The sequence below is a fragment of the Orycteropus afer genome, unplaced genomic scaffold, assembly GCF_000298275.1.
Source record: "Orycteropus afer afer isolate SDZICR_OR568_19922 unplaced genomic scaffold, OryAfe1.0 scaffold00002, whole genome shotgun sequence".
NCBI classification, from domain to species: Eukaryota; Metazoa; Chordata; class Mammalia; order Tubulidentata; family Orycteropodidae; genus Orycteropus; species Orycteropus afer.
This window is the reverse complement of record NW_006921589.1, coordinates 24,756,546-24,778,576: the sequence shown is the minus strand read 5'-3', so window position 1 is coordinate 24,778,576 and position 22,031 is coordinate 24,756,546. Positions and strand designations below refer to the sequence as shown.

General features: G+C 36.1%; 1 protein-coding gene across 1 annotated transcript in view; it reads left to right on the top strand.

The window, feature by feature from the left end:
* The first annotated feature begins 594 nt into the window (after positions 1-594).
* Positions 595-22,031, top strand: part of CREB1 (cAMP responsive element binding protein 1) — a 47,940-nt gene continuing 26,503 nt past the window's right edge. Inside the window, exons 1-5 of the mRNA XM_007934752.2 lie at positions 595-708; positions 6,497-6,643; positions 7,772-7,813; positions 16,976-17,076; positions 21,482-21,624. Coding sequence (XP_007932943.1) covers positions 595-708; positions 6,497-6,643; positions 7,772-7,813; positions 16,976-17,076; positions 21,482-21,624 — 547 coding nt within the window. The remainder of the gene's footprint in view (positions 709-6,496; positions 6,644-7,771; positions 7,814-16,975; positions 17,077-21,481; positions 21,625-22,031) is intronic.

The window sequence follows — 22,031 nt, the reverse complement described above, 5'->3', positions numbered from 1 at the left end:
AAGCCAGTATCTCATAGGCTCTGGCATCACCTCACTTCTATCCATCCTCTCTCAATACCTGATTGGAACAGTTTGTAATTTTGCTGCCCTCCCTTTTACCCGCATATCAGTAAGCTGTATTAATAAAATAATAATAATAATAACAAAAATCAGCTGCTGTGGAGTTGGATTGGATTCATAGTGACCCCTCCTTGGGGTTCCGAGGGGGTTTCTCCATAGAAGTAGATTGCCCAGTCTTCCTTCAGAGGAGTGGCTGGTGGGTTTGAACTGCCAGTCTTCTGGATAGCCATCAGATGCCTTAGGCACTACACCACCAGGTAGAAGAGTTGTTTTTAACCTCTAGATGGAGTGATAGCCCTTTAGAAATGAATAGTAAGGGAAAAGAAAGTTTTGTTGATTGCTTAACAATCTACAACTTTTCCAGCTCAGCAGATTGGACTAGTTTAGTAGCCATAACTCAGCTACATTATATTTTTACTAGATTTCTAAGTACATTCGGAAACCTGTTATAACTTGAAATTTGCCTTTAAAATCCAGAAAGCACACAGCACTATAGTGCTTATAACACTCTACCATATGATTGTAGGTAACTAAATGACCATGGAATCTGGAGCCGAGACCCAGCAGAGTGGCGATGCAGCTGTATCAGAAGCAGAAAACCAACAAATGGCGGTTCAAGCCCAACCACAGATTGCCACGTTAGCCCAGGTATAAAAATACATGAAACGGTCTCACCAAGTCTTACATCTTCCAAGAGGAGTATGTTTTACACAAATTATAGTTTTTTAATCATAGTTACACATAAAATGAACAGAGGTGTTTTTAGTGTATGAATTAGTATTCACCTTAGTTTAGAAATAATAGTATTAATTCAGAAATAAAGTAGTAAAATGTATTGTTGAAGACTATAATGCAGTATTTGTAGTGAAATGATTCAGAAATAACTACTTTTTAACTGATAGACAAATTAATCTGCTCTCAAGCAAAGATTAAAAACTGGCTGTGACAACTGCTTCTTTTAGTATGCAGATTTATTTTAGGTACATGGTGGTGCAGATAATCTGGAAAAGCTAAATTTAAATATGGTAAACTGAGAAAGAGGGTAAACAGATAAACTGACACCAAGTTAATTTCCAGAATGAAGGTAATTTTTGTTTCTTCTCCCTCATGATCTGCTCCTGTAGAGATTACAGCCAACAAACCCTATGGGGCAGTTCTGCTTTGTCACATGGGGTTGCCGTGAGTCAAAGGGGCTTGATGGCACCCAACAACATGTTTTAAATATGGTTCATGATTCTTTCCTTTTGTCTTGACTCTCTTTAAAAGTTATAGTCTCTCATTCTTGTTTTTTTCTTACTGTGCTTTTCCTCAAATATTGTCTTGACATTTATATACATTATATATAATTTATGTGTCTTTATGCACATGAATGAGAAAGGTAGTTAATCTAAAAACCAAGTAACAAAAGTAAATCTGCTGTGTAGGAGAGTGTGATATTGCCTCTTTCAGCTGAAGTCTCCCAGGAGAAAATAAGCTGAACAGAGGCTCTGGGATGTCTAGCTTTAGCTTCCACAAGATGGTTAAAAGCACTCAGAGGGGAGTCACTGAGCAAGAATGGGTCTTGGGAAATAAGAGGGTTTACCACAGTGGGGTTCCTGGCTCAGTAAAAGTGTGGACCAGAACTGGGCATCCAGCAGGGATATGTAATCAGAAGGAGTAGGCTGTTCTGTGTTTTCTCCTAAGTTCATCAGGATGTACTTCCAGCCCTCAGGAATAAGACAAAGCCTTCTAGAGATTAAATGAATAAATTCAGCTGAGACAGGTGGCAAGAACAAAGGGACACAGCTGAAACTTCATAAGTACGTGGTCAGGGGAGAAAGAAGTTTTTGGGTAAAGGAATTATTTTGAAGGCATTGATCCACAGTCAACTTGTGGTTTGCTGTTTGAGAAGACTAAATTTATTTCTTATTTTGTATCTCTGGCACCTTATCAAATCTTTATTTGTTCTTCAAAATTGCATTCTGATAGGCCTTAGTTTGGATGACTTTTTATCCATTGTACTATGTACTTTCTGGGCCCATGTCTTAGATTCTGGGCAATTTCTTAACATTATTTGGTTTATGATGCTCCCCTGCTCCAGGCCAAGGATCTTTATGATCCAATGTTTTACCTTTAGTACTGACCTTCTAATTTTCTCATCTTTTATCTCCTATTTTCTATTATTTTGTCTTTCTGTTTTCTGGGAGATTTCAATTTCACATTCCAGCTCATCTGTTGAGTTTTTTATTAGTACTATCATATTCCCAAAGGAGCTAAGCTAACCAAAAGGTTCATGGTTCAAACCCACCAGCCACTCCACGGAAGGAAGACTGGGCAGTCTTTTTACATAAAGCTTTACTGCCTTGGAAACCCAGTGGGGGTTGCTGTGAGTCAGAATCCACTCATTGGCAGTGGGTTTGTTTTTTGGTTATCATATCTCCCAAGAGTTCTTTTTTGTTCTCTTAACAGTCCTTTTGTTTTTTAATGCCATCCTATTTGTGTAAGGCAATTTTTTCTCTTTTCTCTGAGAGCATTAGAGGGTTTTTCCCCTTAAGTTTTATTTCTCCCACATAGATTTTCCTCTATATATTTCATTCTCACCACCCTTCCCTGCACTCATTTGTTTGGTTCTGCATCTTTCTCACATTTCCTCAAATGTTTGATAATTTGTAGTTGTCTCCTTGAGTTTAAAATTAGATGACCAAAAAGTTGTATTGGAAACTCTGAGCTTGACTATAGGGTAGTTGCAGTGGTCCCCAATGTCAGTAACTTTTAGATCTTTCTTCTTGCGTTGGTCAGGTTACCCAGAGAAGGCTGTATTAAACCCCTCCTTAAAGAGTAAATGGCTGGAAGACACATGGTAAAAGAGAGCTTGTGTTTGGTACTCTACCTTCAACAATGCCTGGTACCTCTGTTACTCCACAGAAACTAAATCTCCATCTTTCTGTCAGAGTGGAGTAGGTTAGTTGCTCTTCCACAGGGAGTTTAGTAGAGAACCCACCTGTATCTCAGAGACTTCAACCAAGCCTTCCTTATTTTCAGCCTCTCCTTTAACCCTTTAACTTGTCCTTCCAGGGTGCCTTAGATCCTGAGCCTCTTGTGGATACTGTGGCTTACCTGCCTTCAGCTTATAACTTGGCTTTTTGACGTCTTCAAAGTTAAATTACCATTTATCCGTCTACTTTCAGTCTCCAAAACTCTGTTACTATTATCTACTTTCCCATTCTCCCTGTTGTTATTGTTATGTGCTGTCGAGTTGGTCCCAACTCATAGCGACCCCTCCTTGGGTTTCTGAGGCAGTATCACTGCAGAAGTAGATTGCCCCATCTTCCTTCTGAGGAGTGGCTGGTGGGTGTGAACCGCCAGCCTTCTGGTTAGCAGTCAAGTACCTTATGCACTGTGCTACCAGAGCTCCCTACATTTATGATATTACACCTGTTAAAACAAAAGCAGTTCCATGAAGTTTAAGTGGGCGAGAGGGGGCACAATTATGAGCACATGTTTGATTTCTCATCATATTTTTAAAAGAGGAATGATACGATCAAATTTGAGTTTTCAGAAAGCTAGTATCAGTTCTTATTTTGTTAATGTTATTCTTTTAAATCCCAATTACAGAATTTTTTACTTGATCATCCAAGTTCCTTATCACATATATCATACATTTTGGGGTAATTTCCTCTCATAATTCTGATACTTATTATTTTTTAATGTCTGTTTCTAAATACTCCAAACAAGTTCACTGCTGTTTAGTCAATCCTGACTCATAGCGACCCCTCCTTGGGTTTCCAAGGTGGTACCTTTACGGAAGTAGATTATCCAGTCTTCCTTCCAAGGAGTGGCTGGTAGGTTTGAACCACCAGCCTTCTGGTTAGAAGTCAGATGCCTCAGTCACTGTGCCACCAGAGCTCCCTGAATATTAGAACATAATAAAATTGTTAAACAAATCCAAGATGATTGTGATTTGGTCGATAAACAGGAAAAACAAATTCAGCCTAACTAGTAAAAGGGAAAAAAAATTACATTAAAACAATATGAGATACCCTCTTTTGCTTTTAGATTTTACAGAGATTTTTTTAAAAAAATCAAAACAAAAAAAAACAATATTGATTTTTGACTGTGAGTATGTACGTTTTTGGGAGCTCTGGTAGCATAGTGGCTAAGACACTTGCCTGCTAACCAGACGGCTGGCGGTTCATACCCACCAGACACTCCTCGGAAGGAAGGTTGGGCAATCCTACTTCCGTAGTGATACTGCCTCGGAAACCCAAGGAGGGGTCACTATGAGTCGGGGCCGACTCAACGGCACATAACATGTACGTTTTTATGGATTTTAAGTTTGTTAGATAAAAGGATGTTCATTGTAGCTTTGTTGTAATAGGCAAATTCGAAAACCTAAATAGCCAATAATAAGGAATTCATTAAGCAATATATGTGTATGTTTCAATATATGAAACAGTCACTAAACCATTAAAGAAGAATATTAATGGTATGGAAAGATTTATGATGGGTTTTTAAAGATAGCATTTTGAAAAAATTGAGTATATATGTGTGTCTTTAACACCTAGATAATCTACTAGTGATTAGCTCTGAGTGGTAGGAATAGAAATAATTTTTATTTCCTTCTTTGTGTATCTGTATTTTATAAACTTGTAATTAAAGGAGCTATTATAATAGAATGATCAGGGTAGAGAAGGAATTGTTTATTGAATAAGCTGATTATGTTTACCCTATAGAAGACTCATGGAAGTGGGCATAATAATTGCTTCAGATGTTAGAAGAGCTTTTATATGGAAGTGAGATGAGATGGTCTGAAAAACCTTGTGTTTGGTTCTCAAACTTCAGCGTAGAGGACTGTATCCTTTGGTCAGAGATTCTAACTTCAAACAAGCACCCAGTGTGACTCAAATCCATGGACCACATCTTGAGAGCCACTCCCTAAAAAGTTGAACTAATAAGACATAGTTAGTGGCCAGAGAGAAAGTGATTAATAAGGAAGACTTCCTAATTGTCCAAAGATGGAAGTTCTTGATTGTAACTTCTGTGAAAGACTCTGCCTTTGATAAAGGGATCTTTCCTCCAATCTTCACAGCCAAATATTCAGCTGCCTGCTAAACATCTCTGCATATTCATATGTCAGATCAGTTCCATCATCTTCTATCACCACCCAACCCAACCAAAAATTTCTCCTTACTTCTTGCATTGTCTATTTCTTCAGTTGATGGCCTGCCCATCTCTAGTTCTCACCTAAGCATGAAACAACTGAGTCATCTTTGATTTCTCTCTCACTTCCTTCAACCAGTCATTCAGAAAGCCCTGCCCTGCTCCGTTTCTTTAATTTCCATTAAATCACCTCGTTCATTCTCATCCCTACTACTAATACTCAAACCAAACCAAACTCACTGCCATCGAGTTGACTTTGACTCATAGTGACCCTCATTGGGTTTCTGAGGCTATAGATCTTGGCAGAAGCAGACTGCCAACTTTTTCTTCTGCAGAGCTGCTGGTGGATTCAAACCACCAGCCTTTTGGTTAGCAGCCAAACGCCTTAACCACTGCTACCAGAACTCATTACTACTACTACAGCTCCTCTATTTCTGGCTGTTATCATTCCCTGATAGCTCTTTACTCTTAGATTGGGTTGGTAGCTCTCCTCAGTGTGCCCATTTTTCTCTGCAAACCTCATTGCTCCAGTAACATATATATTTACTTTTGATACTCTTCTATTCCTGTACCCATCCCCCAATGATTTCCTTGAGTATGGACCTGTATGTTTCTCATTTTTGTAGTTTCAGTTCTAATATTGTCCAGACACATGTTTGTTGTAGTTCATAGTTGGTTGCTGTCGAGTCAATTCCAACTCATAGCAACCTTTCTTATTAAGGTAATTAGTAAAAGAGAAAACAGTGCTGCATGTTGTAAGGTGTGTATTTGCTGTAGACTTAGTATGTCACTTTGCCTAAATTTGAGAGCCCTAGTCAGTAATAGAATAATTAGGTTTAGAACATGGCTTATTTAACACATGATAATCTTAAGACTTATGCTTTTCAAGGCTAGCATATCTTTTAACCTTTAATAAATGACTTAATCTGAGCAGTGGTTATTTTTATCTCTAATAAAGGTAATCCTTATTATGTAGTCTTTTACAGGATTTCTTTGAAGAGCAAAATGAAAAATTGGATATAAAAGTGATGGGAAAATGTAAAGCACCATACAAAAGAGAGGGCAGAAAGTACATTAAAATAGTTTTATTTTTTTGGTTGGAGGGAGTTAAAAAGTGGGGAGTATTTTGTTTGTTTTTTAAGAATATTAAATATAATTTATTATCTTTTATGTCAGTGAAATACTTACCTAGCAGAAAGGTTATCTTTTTGCTGCTCAACAGTTATTTCATACTGAACATGAGTACTCTCAAGAGGGTATCTGTGATGGTAATTTTTTTCCATGTTCAACACCTCAGGTATCTATGCCAGCAGCTCATGCAACTTCATCTGCTCCCACGGTAACTTTAGTGCAGCTGCCCAATGGTCAGACAGTTCAAGTCCATGGAGTTATTCAGGCGGCCCAGCCATCAGTTATTCAGTCTCCACAGGTCCAGACAGTTCAGGTATGTGTATAAAACTTGTGCATCTACTTTCATAACTGTTGTTTATAGCCATATCTCACTCCTTTTATTAGTTATGAAAATAGGAACACATCAAGTAGAATTAATTTTATTTCACAATAAAGTAATATGGTATGTCTATATAGGAACATAGATACACAATACCAGACATATAAGAAAAAGACTTTATTAAACTATAGAAAAAAATTCATTGGGGTAAATAATTAAGTACATTAAAAAAAAAAACTGGAAGTGTTTGGAAGACACTGTGTCTGGTGTAGAGACTAGACACCTAGTTAGAAATAGGGCTTTGAACTGGTTGGAAACGGTTCGTCATGGACTGCAGAAACAAGGGCAGCATATGCATTGCATAGCAACCAAATCTCTTGCAGGTTGGATTTTGACCCAAGTAGCAAACAAGCAGCAGTGCCTCGCCTAAAGGTGGCAGCCAACTGACAATGTTCAAAGTGGCGCAGTCAGCTGCCATTTTTGAGCAGGGCATCCCTAGCTGCCTATTTGAGTCAAAATCGCACAAGAAATTTGGATGCTATATAGTACATATGCTGCCCTTGTTTCTGTAAGCCATGACTGAACCATTTCCAACCAATTCAAAGCCCTAGGTAGAAATAAGTGGAAAAAAAAATGTCATCATATGATAGCAGCTACCATATGGTACTTTGGATAGATGTACCTCAGTTAAGGAAAATTAATATACAAAAATAACAACTTTGTAATTACCTTTTAAACCTGTAATTGAGGTAAAAACTCATCAGTATTTATTCAACTTACTTAAGATATTACTTGAACTTAATACATTTGTGTGTTTAGGGCTTTTAGGTAGAGTATATAACTTAGAATATAATGGTATATTCATAAGGTAAATCTTAAGGGTCAGGGATTATATTACACACACTACCCTTGTTCTTTGTAGAAATTGTATTCTTTTTAATTGGATTCAAAGGAAATAAAGGCACAATTGACCTCGAACGGTGACTGACTACTTAACTTTATGGAGCTGAGAGCAGTATAGATCTTTGTAGTTGAGCTTATTTAAAAAAAAAAAAAAGTCTTGAACATTCATTCAAGTAGGCCATAACCCCAGCCTCCCATTTCATATTTTTTACTTCACAGTCTTCCTGTAAGGACTTAAAAAGACTTTTCTCCGGAACTCAGGTGAGTCCGAGGTCCTAGAACTATTATTAGTAAGGAAGGTGAGAACTTATTCTTTGTCTTTGTCCTTCTCCTCTGTAAACCAGAACTTCAAATTGGTTTGAACCAGTTCAGTCATGGTTGGCACATTGAAATTGGAACAGACTCATATTTGTAAAATGTAGGTACACTAGAATGATAACCAGAATGGGAAAAATGACAGGTCAAAGCCCTGGAATGGGAGACTCAGAAGAGAAAGAGAAGCCTTTTCAGGAACCTGATACAGAAATCTAGATTATTGCCATGACTGTGCAAAGCAACACACATTCAGAGTGGTGCAGTTGGCCGCCATCTGTGAACTGGGCACTGCTGTTTTCGACTCTGCCGGTCAAGAGATTGGGTACTGTGCAACATGCATGCTGCCCTCGTTTTCTAGGAGGGAGATTGAGTTTCTAGCAGGGCATCAACCTATAATTTTTCCTGTCTTGATTACTGTTCAGGTATACTACATTTTACAAATTTGGGTCTACCCCAGTTACGCATCATTGGCTGAACTGGGAAGAACTGATTCAAACCCTGCTATGAACATGAAATTTCAGGATTGGAATGAAAACCTGTAGCACTCTTCTTCTAAGTCTAAGCCATACTTGCTACTCACCTATCCCTCAGTCTTGCCTAATTCACTATAAAATGTTTCTCCCTTTCCCCAAATGGTAGTCCAGTATTACTTTTAACACTTCTAAAGAAGAGAGCCCTCTATCTTTGAGATAACTTATTTACAATCAGGAATGATTGCTAAAACAGCTTTCCTTGTGGTGATCCAAAATGTGTCTTTCTAAAACATTTGCTTAGTGACCCCAGCTCTGTTACATGAAACTGGATAAGCTAGTCTAATTACTTTTCTGCTGCTTCTCCATCTCCCACACCCTTCCAATTTTAAAAATACTTCCAGACTAAACAAACAATTTTTCTTAAGCTGTTTTTTATATGGTCTCCCTTTGATTCCTCTTTACCACCCTGGTGGTTTTCTTCTGCAGGAGAGCTGTTATACTTTCTTAGAGTATGATAGCCAAAACTAGTTGAAATAGTCTTAAAGATGATACTTGTAGAGGGAGGAAGTGCATCCGTTGTTCTGCAAGCATTCTGTTAATATCATCAAAAAAACATAGTAGGTTTGTCAGCTGTATTGTACTTTTGAGTCATTGAGTTGTTGCCCACATCTGCTTCATCCTGTCCTGCTTTCGGTTTAGTTGAACGCTTTAGTGGGAAACAAAGGAAATAATGTCATGTGAAACCATCAAGTTACATAAATTATCATACTGAAAGATACTGAGAGTGGACTTTGTTTCCAAGGAGAAGACAGTGTTGTCCAAGTAAAGCCCCAAGAATATGGTATTTTTAAGAAACCACAATGACCATGAGCAGTAGTCTCCTACCTTTCTGCCTCAGTTTTTGTTTTGTTGAGTCCTACCTTACTTTTCTTTGTACCGTGCTATTACTAATTCCTTACCCATATCTTCATTTTGACAATAATGGAAAAAACTTGACCTGTGACCTAGATTCCAGACCAGGTTTGGGCATAGTAACCATGGGAGTCATCCTTTTCTTTTTCACTTGTAGAAGGAAGTCTTTCTATAGAAAACACAGAAAAATCAACAAACTTTAAGCTACAAATTTGTTAAGCTTATAGTTTTTAGTTTATGATATTATTGATTGTATTCTTAATTTTAGTCTTTATATTGGGATCAAATAATTTGAGTTCAGGTGCTGATAAAGCGATTAACTGTAGAATTATTATTCATCTTTGCAAGAATACCTATTTTTCTTTAAGATGAACTTCAGTTATTACTTTAAGAAAGAGAAGTTGAGTTTCTTCAAGCCTGAATTCTGCAAATAGAAACAGAAATATAGTTGTTGGTTTGTTTTGTTTCTATTCTGCTTTTCTTTAAAAGATTTAAACTATGGAGAATCTATTAAATTTTAATGGTCATTTCAGCTGCCTACCAGTGATTAGTATTAATAACTAGGAAGTTACTTACAGCATCAGAAGAGGTGATCATATAAGAAGAGGAATGGTCCATCAGACTTGTAGATGGGAGGATATTAGTGCTCTAGACCAGCATTTCCAAAATATACAAAGTACATTTCTCTTGATGTGAGAATAAGTTGTTAGGACTTCTGTTTACAGTCTTAATCTAAAATTTTTAGAAACTAAGCTGTACTAATCTTTTGTACATGGCTTGATATTGGTGCCCTAACTTTATCCTTTTATCTAGATGTTTTATCTCACAGATTGTATGAGTATCTCCCTAGAAATAATGTGAGTTACATCATGTATAGGGGCTGACAGTGGCATTCTACTTTTTTGTTTCTTAGTTTTGGCCATATTTCAATATAAAAAACCAAACCAAACTCAGTGCTGTTGAGTTGGATCTGACTCATAGCAACCCTTCCTTGGGTTTCCAAGACAGTATCACTATGGAAGTAGATTGCTCAAGCTTCCTTCTGAGGAGTGGCTGGTGGGTTTGAACCACCAGCCTTCTCATTAGCAGTCAAATGCCTTAGACACTGCACTGTCAGAGCTATAGTGCAATTTAAATGTGCCAGACAGAGGATTTCTGTGTTATGTTATCTTAAATTAATACAGCCATTCCCTTCTTGTTGTAATTTGGGTGAAAGTTTACAGAGCAAATTTGTTTTCCATTCAACAGTTTATACACATTTTATTTTGTGATATTGATTGCAATCCCACATGTAACAGCTCTCATCTCACTTCCTTCCTGTGTTTACCTTTTCCCTGTGGTGTTCTTTCCTTTGCATTCCTGCCTTCTGAGCTTTCTCCCTGAGCAAATGCTGCCCTTATCATCTCCCATCGTTGATTGTTCTATGGAAGTATACCTCCCTGGTGTTACTCTTCACCTCACAGGCCTTTCTGTTGTTTGGCTGAAAGTTTGAGTTCAGTTCCAGACCTGAAGGGTAACTAGGAGTCATAGTCTTGTGGCTTCATCAGTCTCTGTCAGACCCATAAGCCTTAACTTTTTTATGATTTTGATTTTGTTCCACATTTTTCTCCCACTCCCACCAGGATGTCTAATTTTGCTCCTTTTCCAAGTGGTTGACAGTGGTAACCGACCATTATCTAATTCTTCTGGTTATAGGGTCATGTAGGCTGATGTTCTCATAATCCGCTAGTGTCTTGGACTAATTGTTTCCATGCATCTTCGATTTCTTCACTCTTGTTTGCTCTCCACAAGGAGAGACCTATAGTTGCATCTTAGATGGCATCTTTTACAACCCCATTTACTACTCACCAAAGTAGAATGTAGAAAAATGTTTTTGTGTACTGTTATTCCAAATAATCTTGATGTCACTCACAACGATGGTCCCAAGGCCATCCATCAGGCCTAGTGACCTACTCCTTCAAGGTACTTGGTTGTGTCTAAGAAGTCATCATTACTTTGCTCCCTGTTAGCTCTATTAATATATATGTATATTTTTATAGCCCATACAAGTAACAAATCTGTGTATGGTCATGAGTATTTTCCCATTTGCCTGCCCATACCTTAGCATCTTGCTTTTCTACCTATAATATTGACATATAAGATTGTTGTTGTTGTTGTTGTGTGGCATCGAGTCGGCCCCGACTCATAGCGACCCCTCCTTGGGTTTCCGAGGCAGTATCACTATGGAAGTAGATTGCCCCATCTTCCTTCCGAGGAGTGGCTGGTGGGTTTGAACTACCAGCCTTCTGGTTAGCACTCAAGTGCCTTAGGCACTATGCTACCAGAGCTCCCTGACACATAGATTAGTGTTTGTTATTACTGGTACTGCAGTATTGTGTATGTAAAAGTATTTATCTTTGTTTTCTGTACCTCTTGTGCACCTTCTGTGTCTTCCTTTTCCTTAGTGATATTGTGCTGGTCACCCTTAACAAATTTTTATCGATCACATGCTATGTGCCAGTCACTGTTCTGGGTGCTAGAATAGACAACATTGAACAAATACACAGTCTGTATTGTCTTGAAGATCACATAAGACTGAGGACAGACAAACTGAACAAATAACATGTCAGGTGGCAGTAAGTTCTGGGAAGACAATTAAAGCAGGATAAAAGGATAGAGCACAATGAAAGCAGAAGAGTGTTCTATTTTATATAGGGTGGTCAGGGAAGAGGGTGAGCAGGGACCAGAAGACAGTGAAGGAGGTCAAGCCATGCTGTGGCAGAACATCCCAGGTAGAAGGAAAATCAAGTCAAAGACTCTTAAGGTGAGAGTATGTTTGGTGTATCAAGAAATAGCAGAAAAGTGTTGATGCAGTGGAGTGAGCAAGGAGAGTAGTTGGAGATGAGACTTTCAATAGAATCTTAATGGTACTTTGTAATGTGATGGAGACAACCCTGAAAATTATCTGTAACAGAGACTCGATGATCACATAACAGGAGTTATCTGTCTTAAAGATGAATTTGTTTTTCTATTACATAAGACATGTTTTCCAAAGTTTCTGGTCTTTTTAACAATAACCAGCAAAGACTTTGAGGGAATAATAATATGTTTGACAGATGTTTTTGAAAAAAGAAATCTATTTGACCTATACTTTCTGGAGAAAAGTGACATTTTAACTGTGCATGAGAGAGTAACTGCTATTAGAAAGAAACTTGTGCTATGGCAAGAGGATTTTTAAAATGGACATTTGGACCCAAAAACAAAGCTTAGGCCAGAAGGGTCTGGAAAGGAGGAGGACTGGAAATAGGGAACTTGAGGAGGAGGTGGGAGGAGAGCTGTTATATTAAGGGGATTACAACCAATGTCACAAAACAAAATATGTATAAATTGTTGAATGGAAAACTAATTTGCTCTGTAAAGTTTCATCCAGGCTACAGTTTAAAAAATTAATAAGAGAGAAGAAAAGAAACCTAAACTAATTATTTAAAAATAAATGAAAATGAAAGCTTGGAAATGTTTCTGTGCTTATATTTATTTTTTTTTACCACAAATGATGTAAGTTTTTCTCTCAAAATAAATAGAAATTTGCACTCTTTAAAAATTGTATAAATAGAATTTTCTAAACTATTCAGAAATCTTCTGGAGTTTTCAGTAGGTGATTAACTTACTTGTTAAAAATGTGAAACTCTTAACACTTTACTAATGTGCAAAAACTGACTAAGAGCATGGAGATAGAAATACACCAGACAAATCTCATCAAAAGCATGCATAAAAATGGAAAATGGTTATCTTATTTAGTAAGTATGGCCAAAAGTGTACTTAATTTTCTATCTACATGTCATTGTGAGATATTTTTCAACAGTAGTAGATATTGAATCACATTTGAAAAACTTGAACTTAGAATCAGATTTTTGTCACTGTAACAAAATATTAAAGGAATATTTTTAATGAAGTATATTAAATCTTATTATTCTCACTATTCGTGAAACATGAAATGATTTCAAGAAATTTAGAAATTTTAATATTTTATCTCAAAAATTTTTGTTTTATAATATAAATAATAAAATTTGTTAGATTAAGATACGTTTATGTAAATTTTTCTTATTTATAAGCGATCTGTAGATCAAAAGAATTTGGATCATTGCTATAGACTTTTATTAAGCTTCTTGACCTAGTGAGTAAAAATCTGCACCTGCCATGAGTCTGCCCAGGGAAAGTACAGGTAGTCCCCGACTTACAACTGGGTTCCGTTCCAACAACTCCTTCGTAAGTCGGTTCTAAGGTGGTTTTAAGGTAAGCTGAATACCTCATTTTTGTTTTAGTTTTCATTAGTATTGGCTTTCATTATTTTATCTTTATAAATATGATCTTGGTTTGTCTTTGGGGGTTGGAAATACTACATATAAACTTACAGTTGGTCAATGTTGATATTTGTCAGTTGCAGAATAATTCCACTTGTGGAAGGTTCTGGATCATCTGGATTATCCCTTGGTATGAGAATGGCATTTCTAGTCAGAAAGTTAGTGAGAGTTGTTTGTATGGTCCTCTTTCTTCTTTCATATATTCTTGGGTAACATCTCACTGCCTCCTGTATCTCCCTGTGTATTTTAACAAAGCAGTCAGTGTTGGAGTCTCTGTTTTCAAGCAACTGAAGCCCTGATTTAATTTAGGTAATCCTTTCACTGTAAAATTTTTTGACAACTTCTCTCCTTCCTCCTCCTTACTAAAAAGATGGTCACAAGTGCAGTTCATTGTAACTCGAATATCTTATAAGTCAGAGACTTAGGTTTGCAGGGGACCATGTATAGTTTGAGAAAACATCTGATATTACCACACTTTTGATTTGGGTCTAGTCACTGTATAGTTTATTTTGAAATTTCAAATAATGAGATTTTTTTTTTTATCTTCCATGTATAACAGTAGGAAGTATGGGTTTTAAACAAACAAAAAGCTTGAGAAATACAGATCTAAATATTACTTATGCAAGTGGTGGTTTAGCTTTTTTGAAATTTTCAAGTAGTCAATATCAAAGAATCTCAAGAAGGGGTTAATAAAAGGACAGATGACAGCAGGTGAGGACCAGAGGAAGGGGATCTGTCATTGGAATGTCATATGTAACTTGTAAAATGGTTGTTACTAATAATTTTTAAAACCTATTGAATGATAATTATTTATAAGGTTTATTGATAAGATTTTTATTAACCTCAGAAATACGGGTTTATTATGGTGTGTGTTTTTTGTTTGTTTGTTTTTAGACAGTCCATAGGAATTAGCTTGTTGTTGTTGTTATGTGCCGTCGAGTCGGCCCCGACTCATAGTGACCCCTCCTTGGGTTTCCGAGGCAGTATCCCTACGGAAGTAGATTGCCCCATCTTCCTTCCAGAGGAATTAGCTTAATAGTTCTAAATTCTCCTTGGATAATGTCCTCAGAGAAGAAATATTACTTTAGTAATGTGATGTGAATAGTTTTAAATTCCCTTTACATTTAGACAGTTGTCATCAACTGCATAGTATTAGTTCTTTCTGTCTGAATAAACAGTGTCTTTTAGATTATAGGAAGGCGCTCTGGTGGCTTAGTGGATAAGGCACTTGCCTGCTAACCAGAACGTCAGTGGTTCATATCCACCAGCTGCTCCTTGGAAGGAAGACTGGGTGATCTACTTCTGTAAAGGTTTACAGCCTTGTAAACCCGATGTGGGTCGCTGTGAGTCAGAACGACTTGATGGCAATTAGTTTGGTTTTTGTATTTTTTAATTTATAGGAGGAAATCTTTTGTCCAGTAAGGGCCATAGATCAACTGAGCTTGAAAAGAAAAGAAGAAAAAGACTACATATGAAAAAACAATCTTTATTTTATTTGAAATTGTTCTTTGAGTAGTTTGTGTAGCATGTTGGAGTTTCAATTTGGGTATATTAAGTTTTTCCTATTTCAGAGTCACTGTATGTCCTTAAAAGGTTGTAAGGATGGAGAGAATATGAGAGTTAGGCAAAAGGGGCAGCGGGAGAAGGAGTAACAAAGCAGCTAAGCCCTGAGTGGAGTATCAGTGAGGTAAACAGTGCTTATCACGATATTGTCCACGTCCACTTAGAGTTCAGTCTTACTACTTCTTGAAATTCTGACCCTTTATTAAGGCCTTTTCATGGTGTCTGATCTGTATCTGAGAAAGTCTATGCAGACTATCTACATTGAATGGGATAGCCACAGCAGCTGCCAATTAGTTGGAAATAGTTTCGTATGCTCTTTTAGCAATAACTATAGCATTATTGCTCTGCAGAGAATCACATCTGAAATTCAGCCTTGCAGTTTTTTTAAATCAATTTAAATTAATTAAATGTTGCCTAAGGTACTTGACTGCTCACCAGAAGGCTGGCGTTTCAAACCCACCAGCCACTCCTCGGAAGGAAGGTTGGGCAATGCTACTTACGTAGTGAATACTGCCTCAGAAACCCAAGGAGGGGTCGCTATGAGTCGAGGCTGACTCGACGGCAAACAGCAACAACAGCAACATTAATTTTTAGGTATTTAAGACTATACTTAGACTTTTTAAGTGTTTGGATAGAGTGTATTATATCATTGTCAGTATATTTTGCAGAGAATTACTAGATTTACCTAACATAGTTCATTTTAAAGTAAGTATGCACATCACAAAACCTTGTCAAAATGAGGCCCACTTTCCAGAGCTCTGAGACTCAGACCACATAAACCAATACCTTTGGAATTTCTCACTACTTCTGAATATATTTTTTCTTACTGCCATTGCCAGAAATTTAGATGTGATGCTAACCCACACAGAGCCTTTTGCTTTGGTTAAATCTGTAAGCACTGAATTCCTTAAAGCATGGCAGCCTCTTGCTGGTTAGACTAAAGAAACTTGGCAGTATAAATTTGGCAGACAAGCATGCAAGGGGAGCAAACTCCTAGTCTAGAAATGGACTGAAAATGCCTCGCGGCTCCACTACTTCCTACCTTTGGACTTGGGTTACTCAACCTCTTGGTGCCTTAGTTTTTTCTCCTATAGAATGGATTTAATACAAGGCTTTCAATAAATGTTAGTTGCTTTTATTATGATCATCCCATGTGAAATCTTTATTTGTACAGTTCTTTTGAGTTCAGTGATACTTCCCAGAAATACACAGTTCTTTACCTTAAAGTTTTGCTTTTTAAAAAATTATAGAATGCCAACTTTGAAACATTATGTCAACAACCAGAGGGGTTTTTTTGTAACTTGGCCAAAACAACAATCTAGAACATTGTGGGGAGGTCACTGATCTTAATTGCACAATTGTAAATACATTCACAAGTGTTTATGCAGGAGACAAAAGTATTTGTATAGTCACTATAGATTTATGACTATGTTTAGTCAGTCATTCTTTTCCCCAGATCAGAAACTTTACTTTTATTAGGTAGTTTTCTTCTAAGAACAAAGACGATAACTGACAAGTAACATTGATGCATTCAAGGTTGATTTCATGGAATCCTGAAAGAAATTACTCTGAATTTGAGTATCAAAAAAGTTTGATATTGACAAAAAAAAAAAAAATTAAGTTCTCTAATTTCATTTTTTATAATATATAGAGGATGTAAAGGGGGAACGAAGAGTGAGAGAGTGATAGAACCATTTTTTTTCCTGTTGACGCATGTATAAAATTGAAATTTTTTTTAATTTGAATTTTCCTTAAAATTCCATAAAAATTTTATAGGAACTAAATTTGATTATCAAGATAAAATTCATCTTTATTTTCAGATTTCTACTATTGCAGAAAGTGAAGATTCGCAGGAGTCAGTGGATAGTGTTACTGATTCCCAAAAACGAAGAGAGATTCTTTCTAGAAGGCCTTCTTACAGGTATGGATATTAATAGTTAAAAGAACTTAGAATCAAAGATAAGCAGGAAGCCCGAGGTAGTTGCAGATGAAGAGATGATGTCAGAAGACAGCTCAAGTCAGCACTTTATTTATGGTTGCTGCTTTCATCTTGAGTTACTTCTTTCAAGTTGAAACTTACTGTATGGAGTAAGAGTACTTCTTCCTGTGAACAATCCTAGAACACTAACTTTTCTTGTGCTCCTTTTTTTTTTTGTAGATTGTTCTGGCTGCTCCTTTCTGTTAAAAAGTTTGAAATACCCATGATATGCATAAAGTAGTTTCTTAGTTATATGGCAATTCTGAGACTATACTATCTACTTAGCAGATAGTTGTTGGTTAATTTAATAATTATTTCAGGATAATGTTTTGCTGACATCACCAAATTTTAGGGAACCCTGCTGTGGTTTTTGTGTTCAGCTGTAGAAGTTACCTAGCCTGTGTTTTGCCTCTGAACTGGACTAAAATCATTTTTTTTATATCTAGAAAGTTATTCTGTATCAGATATCTCCAGGAAGGGCAATCCTACAAATTTCCCTAATCTTACTGTAGAGTTAAATAAACTTTAAAAAAATTCTTCGTTTTTATTAGGCTAAATTCTATTTTTTCCCCCCTACTTGGCTACTAAGGTGGCCGTTTTCTCTATCCTCACCATTAAACATCCTAAATGAGTATCAGTAAATTCATTTAAGGTTTTAAGAAATTTTATGTTCCTGGGTATATGCTGTATGTATTCATACTCATAATTTCTTTTAAGTATAGGTACTGTTAGATTTTGACTTTGAAGTGTGTGTGTGTGTGTGTGTATATACATACATACATACATATATATATATATATATATACACACACACACACACACATATACATACATACTGCCTTAGACCCTGAAGCAGATCCCACCAGGTACTAGGCAACAAGCCAAATGATTTCTTTTTATATATTTAAATATAAAAATTCTAAGTTATATGCAAATTTTAGCCATAGAGCTCATCAAGTGAGCTTGGTGTTGAAGAAAGTGCATCTTTTATTTTCCTTGATTGGCTTATAGTCTAAATCCTAGCAAAGGTCATTAAATACTAAAACCTTAAATTAATAATCAAATGCAGGATACTGTGAGACCATAGATTTGTAGAGAAAATGTTGCTTTCATGAAAGATAAGGATATCTTTTCTTATAGTGAAATCTTCTCAGTGGAGTACCATTATTTTGTTTTAAATTTATGAATTCCTGAAACCAGCCTCTGGATATCTATCATAGCAAGTATTTAGCAAACATTCTTACAGTATGCTTGTGAGGCTGTAAAAATGGGGATTATTTCATAATATAAGATGGACTTTTATTGGAACAACCAGCTGGATAGTATTAGTTTATATCCAGAGGAAGTCCCCCAGGTGTTCTCTACTTAGTCTCATCTGACTTGGCAATTTAGCTGGAAAATATAGAAGCCATGCTTATCAGATTTGCAAATGAAAACCTTAAGGCATAAATTCCCTGATGAAAAGAAGAGTATTTTGAAAGTTCATAGCAGCTAAGGGAAGTAGATATGCAAACAAATCAGATGAAATATTGGGGATAATTGTTGTAAACTTCTAAACTTGGGTTTAAAATAAAATCAGTTATTAAAGTACAGAATTTTGGATTAAGAATTCATTGACAAAAGATAATTATGCTACTAAATTATCACTGATGTGATGTTGTTGCCAAAAAGCCAATGTAATATTAAGGATACATTGGTAAATACCTAGTGTGTAGAATAAGGGAAGGAATTAGAGCTGAGATCAGTGAAAAAGAGAATCAACCAAACCAAAAGTTGCTTCTTTATAAAGATCTAATCTAGCCCCAACTAGATTGATTTTAATAAAGAAAAGACACTAGTAAGTAAAATAAAAAATGAAAGTGGTGTTATTACTACCAACCTTAAGTAATTGGAAGGATTATAAGAGATTATTATGAATAATTATATGCTAACCAACTGGAAAACCTAAGTGAAATAGAGAAATTTCTAGAAACATACAAAATACCTAAATTAACTCAAGAAAAATAGAAAATCTCAATAGACCTATAATAATGATTGAACAAAATACTAGCCAAGCCAAACCCAGCAGCCTATTAAAAGAATTATATACCATGATAAAGTGTGGCTTATCCCAGTAATGCAAGGGTGGGTCAGCATAAGAAAATGAATCAGTGTAATATCCCACATTAATTGAACACAGGAGGAGGGGGACATGATCATCTCAATTTTCTCAGAAAAGATGGTTGACAAAGCCCAGCACCCTATCATGATAAAAGTACTCCACAGACTAGAAATATAAGGGAAATTTCTCAGCATGATGCAGGGGATTTATGATGATAATATTCAGTGGTGAAAGATTAAAAGCTTGTTTTTAAGATCAGGACAGAAACAAGGATACCCTTAGTTCATTGCTGGTAGACTTGTCCTACAAGAAATGCTTTAGTGAGTCTTTCAGGCTGAAATGAAAGGATACTAGACAGTAATTCAAAGCCATATGAAGAAATAAAGGTAACAACATAGGTAAATTTAAAAGCTAGTATTAATTAAGTTTTAGGTTTTAATTCCTCCTTTTATTTTCCCAATTTGATTTTACATAAAAATGCATAGAATTATAATTATAAATCTACATTAATGGGCATGTAATGTATAAAGATATAATTGGCTATAGTATGTTATTTGTGATAGTAACAAGAAGAGGGGATGGACCTATATAGAACAGAGTTGGTTGTTTATACTATTGAAGTTGATTTGGTATTAATTCAAACTAGTTTGTTAAAAATTTAGCATGTCAGAAATTACTTGAGTTAGGTACCCCCTTCTGTGTGGTTATGTTATTTATTTGAAAATACGGTAAGGTATATTTGTTTCTGTTTATATATTTAGAATTTTTCCCCATTCTTGCTGCTCTTGTTTTCTTTCTTTGTTTTTGAGGATATGAAACATTAACATAATTCCAAAAGACAGAATTGTGCAAGTGTGACTCAGAAATACCCTCACCCCATTTCTTACATTCTTTCCACTTTTTTCCCCACTTACCTCCTATAAATAACCTTCCTGGTTTTATTCTTAAACAATTGTGCGTGCGCACGCATGCACACACACACGCACACACACACACATATATAAAATCTTACTATTTCCCTTTCTAGGATCTCTGGTAGTGTAGTGGCTAAGGCACTTGACTGCTAACTGGAAGGCTGGCGTTTCAAACCCACCAGCCACTCCTCTGATGGGTTGGGCAATCTATTTCCATAGTGATAGCGCCACAGAAACCCAAGGAGGGTCGCTATGAGTCGGGTCAGACTCCATGGCCCATAAAAACATTTCCCTGTCTTACTTACACAAAAGGTACATACTATAGATTCTCTCTTAAAGTTTGCCTTTTCCTATAACAGTATATCCTGGCAATCATTCTGTTAGTTCATAGATGTCTGCCATGATTTTTTTTTTAAACATCTATTTAGTGTTCCATTATGTGAATACACCATAATTTATTCAGCTACCATCCTTTGTGTTGGGCAAACTGTATTTTGCAGTTGTAATAATGCTATGATGAATAAACCTATGCATGTGTATTTTCATATTGGTGGAAGTATATCTTAAAGGTAATTCCTGGAAGTGGCATTGCTGTATAAACACGAGTAATTTTGTTAGATGTCTTCAGATTGCTTTCCTAAGGGTTGTACCTTTTTTATACTCCTGAAAGCAGTGTATGAGAATGTCTCTTTTCCTAGAGCTTTGCCAACAATGTATCATTATACTTTATGTTTACCAATTTGGGAGCCCAGTAGTAATACCTCTGTACCTTTAATTTGTATTTCTATTATTATAACCAAGGCTGAACAGTTTTTCATATGTTTAAACACCATTTTTTTTACATGTGGATATGTGTAAATTGTTTTAAGAGTTTTCCCGTTTTTAAAAATCAAGTATTCAGTCTTTCTTTGGTTTATAAGAGTTCTTTATATATTGACGATGTTGGCCCTTTATTTGTGATATATGTAAATACCTTCTCCCTGTTTTTTAAATTTTCTTCTGACTTTGTTGTTTGATGTTCTGTACCATGCAATAGGATTTTTTTAGTGTAGTTATTTTCATTAATCTTTCATTGCATCTAGATTTTGAGTCATAGCTATAGCATTTTGCAATACCTATATTAAAGAAGAATTCATCTTTTTTTTATTCCTTGTGTTCTTCATTTTTATATTTAATTCCTGATCCATTTGGAGTTTATTCTTGTAAATTCTTACATTTTAAATTCCATCCTAAGTACTAACAGCTTTGTCTATTTCTAATCTTTTCCTATTACTGATAATTACCTAGTATATTTTAGTTTTATTTTAATTATTATAATTTTTTGCTTTTCTAGGAAAATTTTGAATGACTTATCTTCTGATGCACCAGGAGTGCCAAGGATTGAAGAAGAGAAGTCTGAAGAGGAGACTTCAGCACCTGCCATCACCACTGTAACGGTGCCAACTCCAATTTACCAAACGAGCAGTGGACAGTATAGTGAGTAATAGATATATCTGTTTTGAAAAGAAAGAGGAGAATTATCCTTACAGCAATATTTGCCATGTCTTCTGTCAGTTTTGCTGCCATTATTGTATTTTCTTTACTGCTTAGTATACCAAAAACCAAACCAAACCCAATGCCGTAGAATTGTATCTGACTCATAGTGACCCCTCCTTGGGTTTCCGAGGCAGTATCACTGTGGAAGTAGATTGCCCAGCCTTCCTTCCAAGCGGTGGCTGGTGGATTTAAACCGCCAGCCTTCTCTTTAGCAGTCACATGCCTCAGGCACTATGCTATCAGAGCTCACATGTCATTAATTGAAGCAGTTTCTTTTCTTCAGAGTTTAAAGTTGTTGTTGTTGTTGTTAAGTGCCGTCAAGTCGTTTCCGACTCATAGCGACCCCA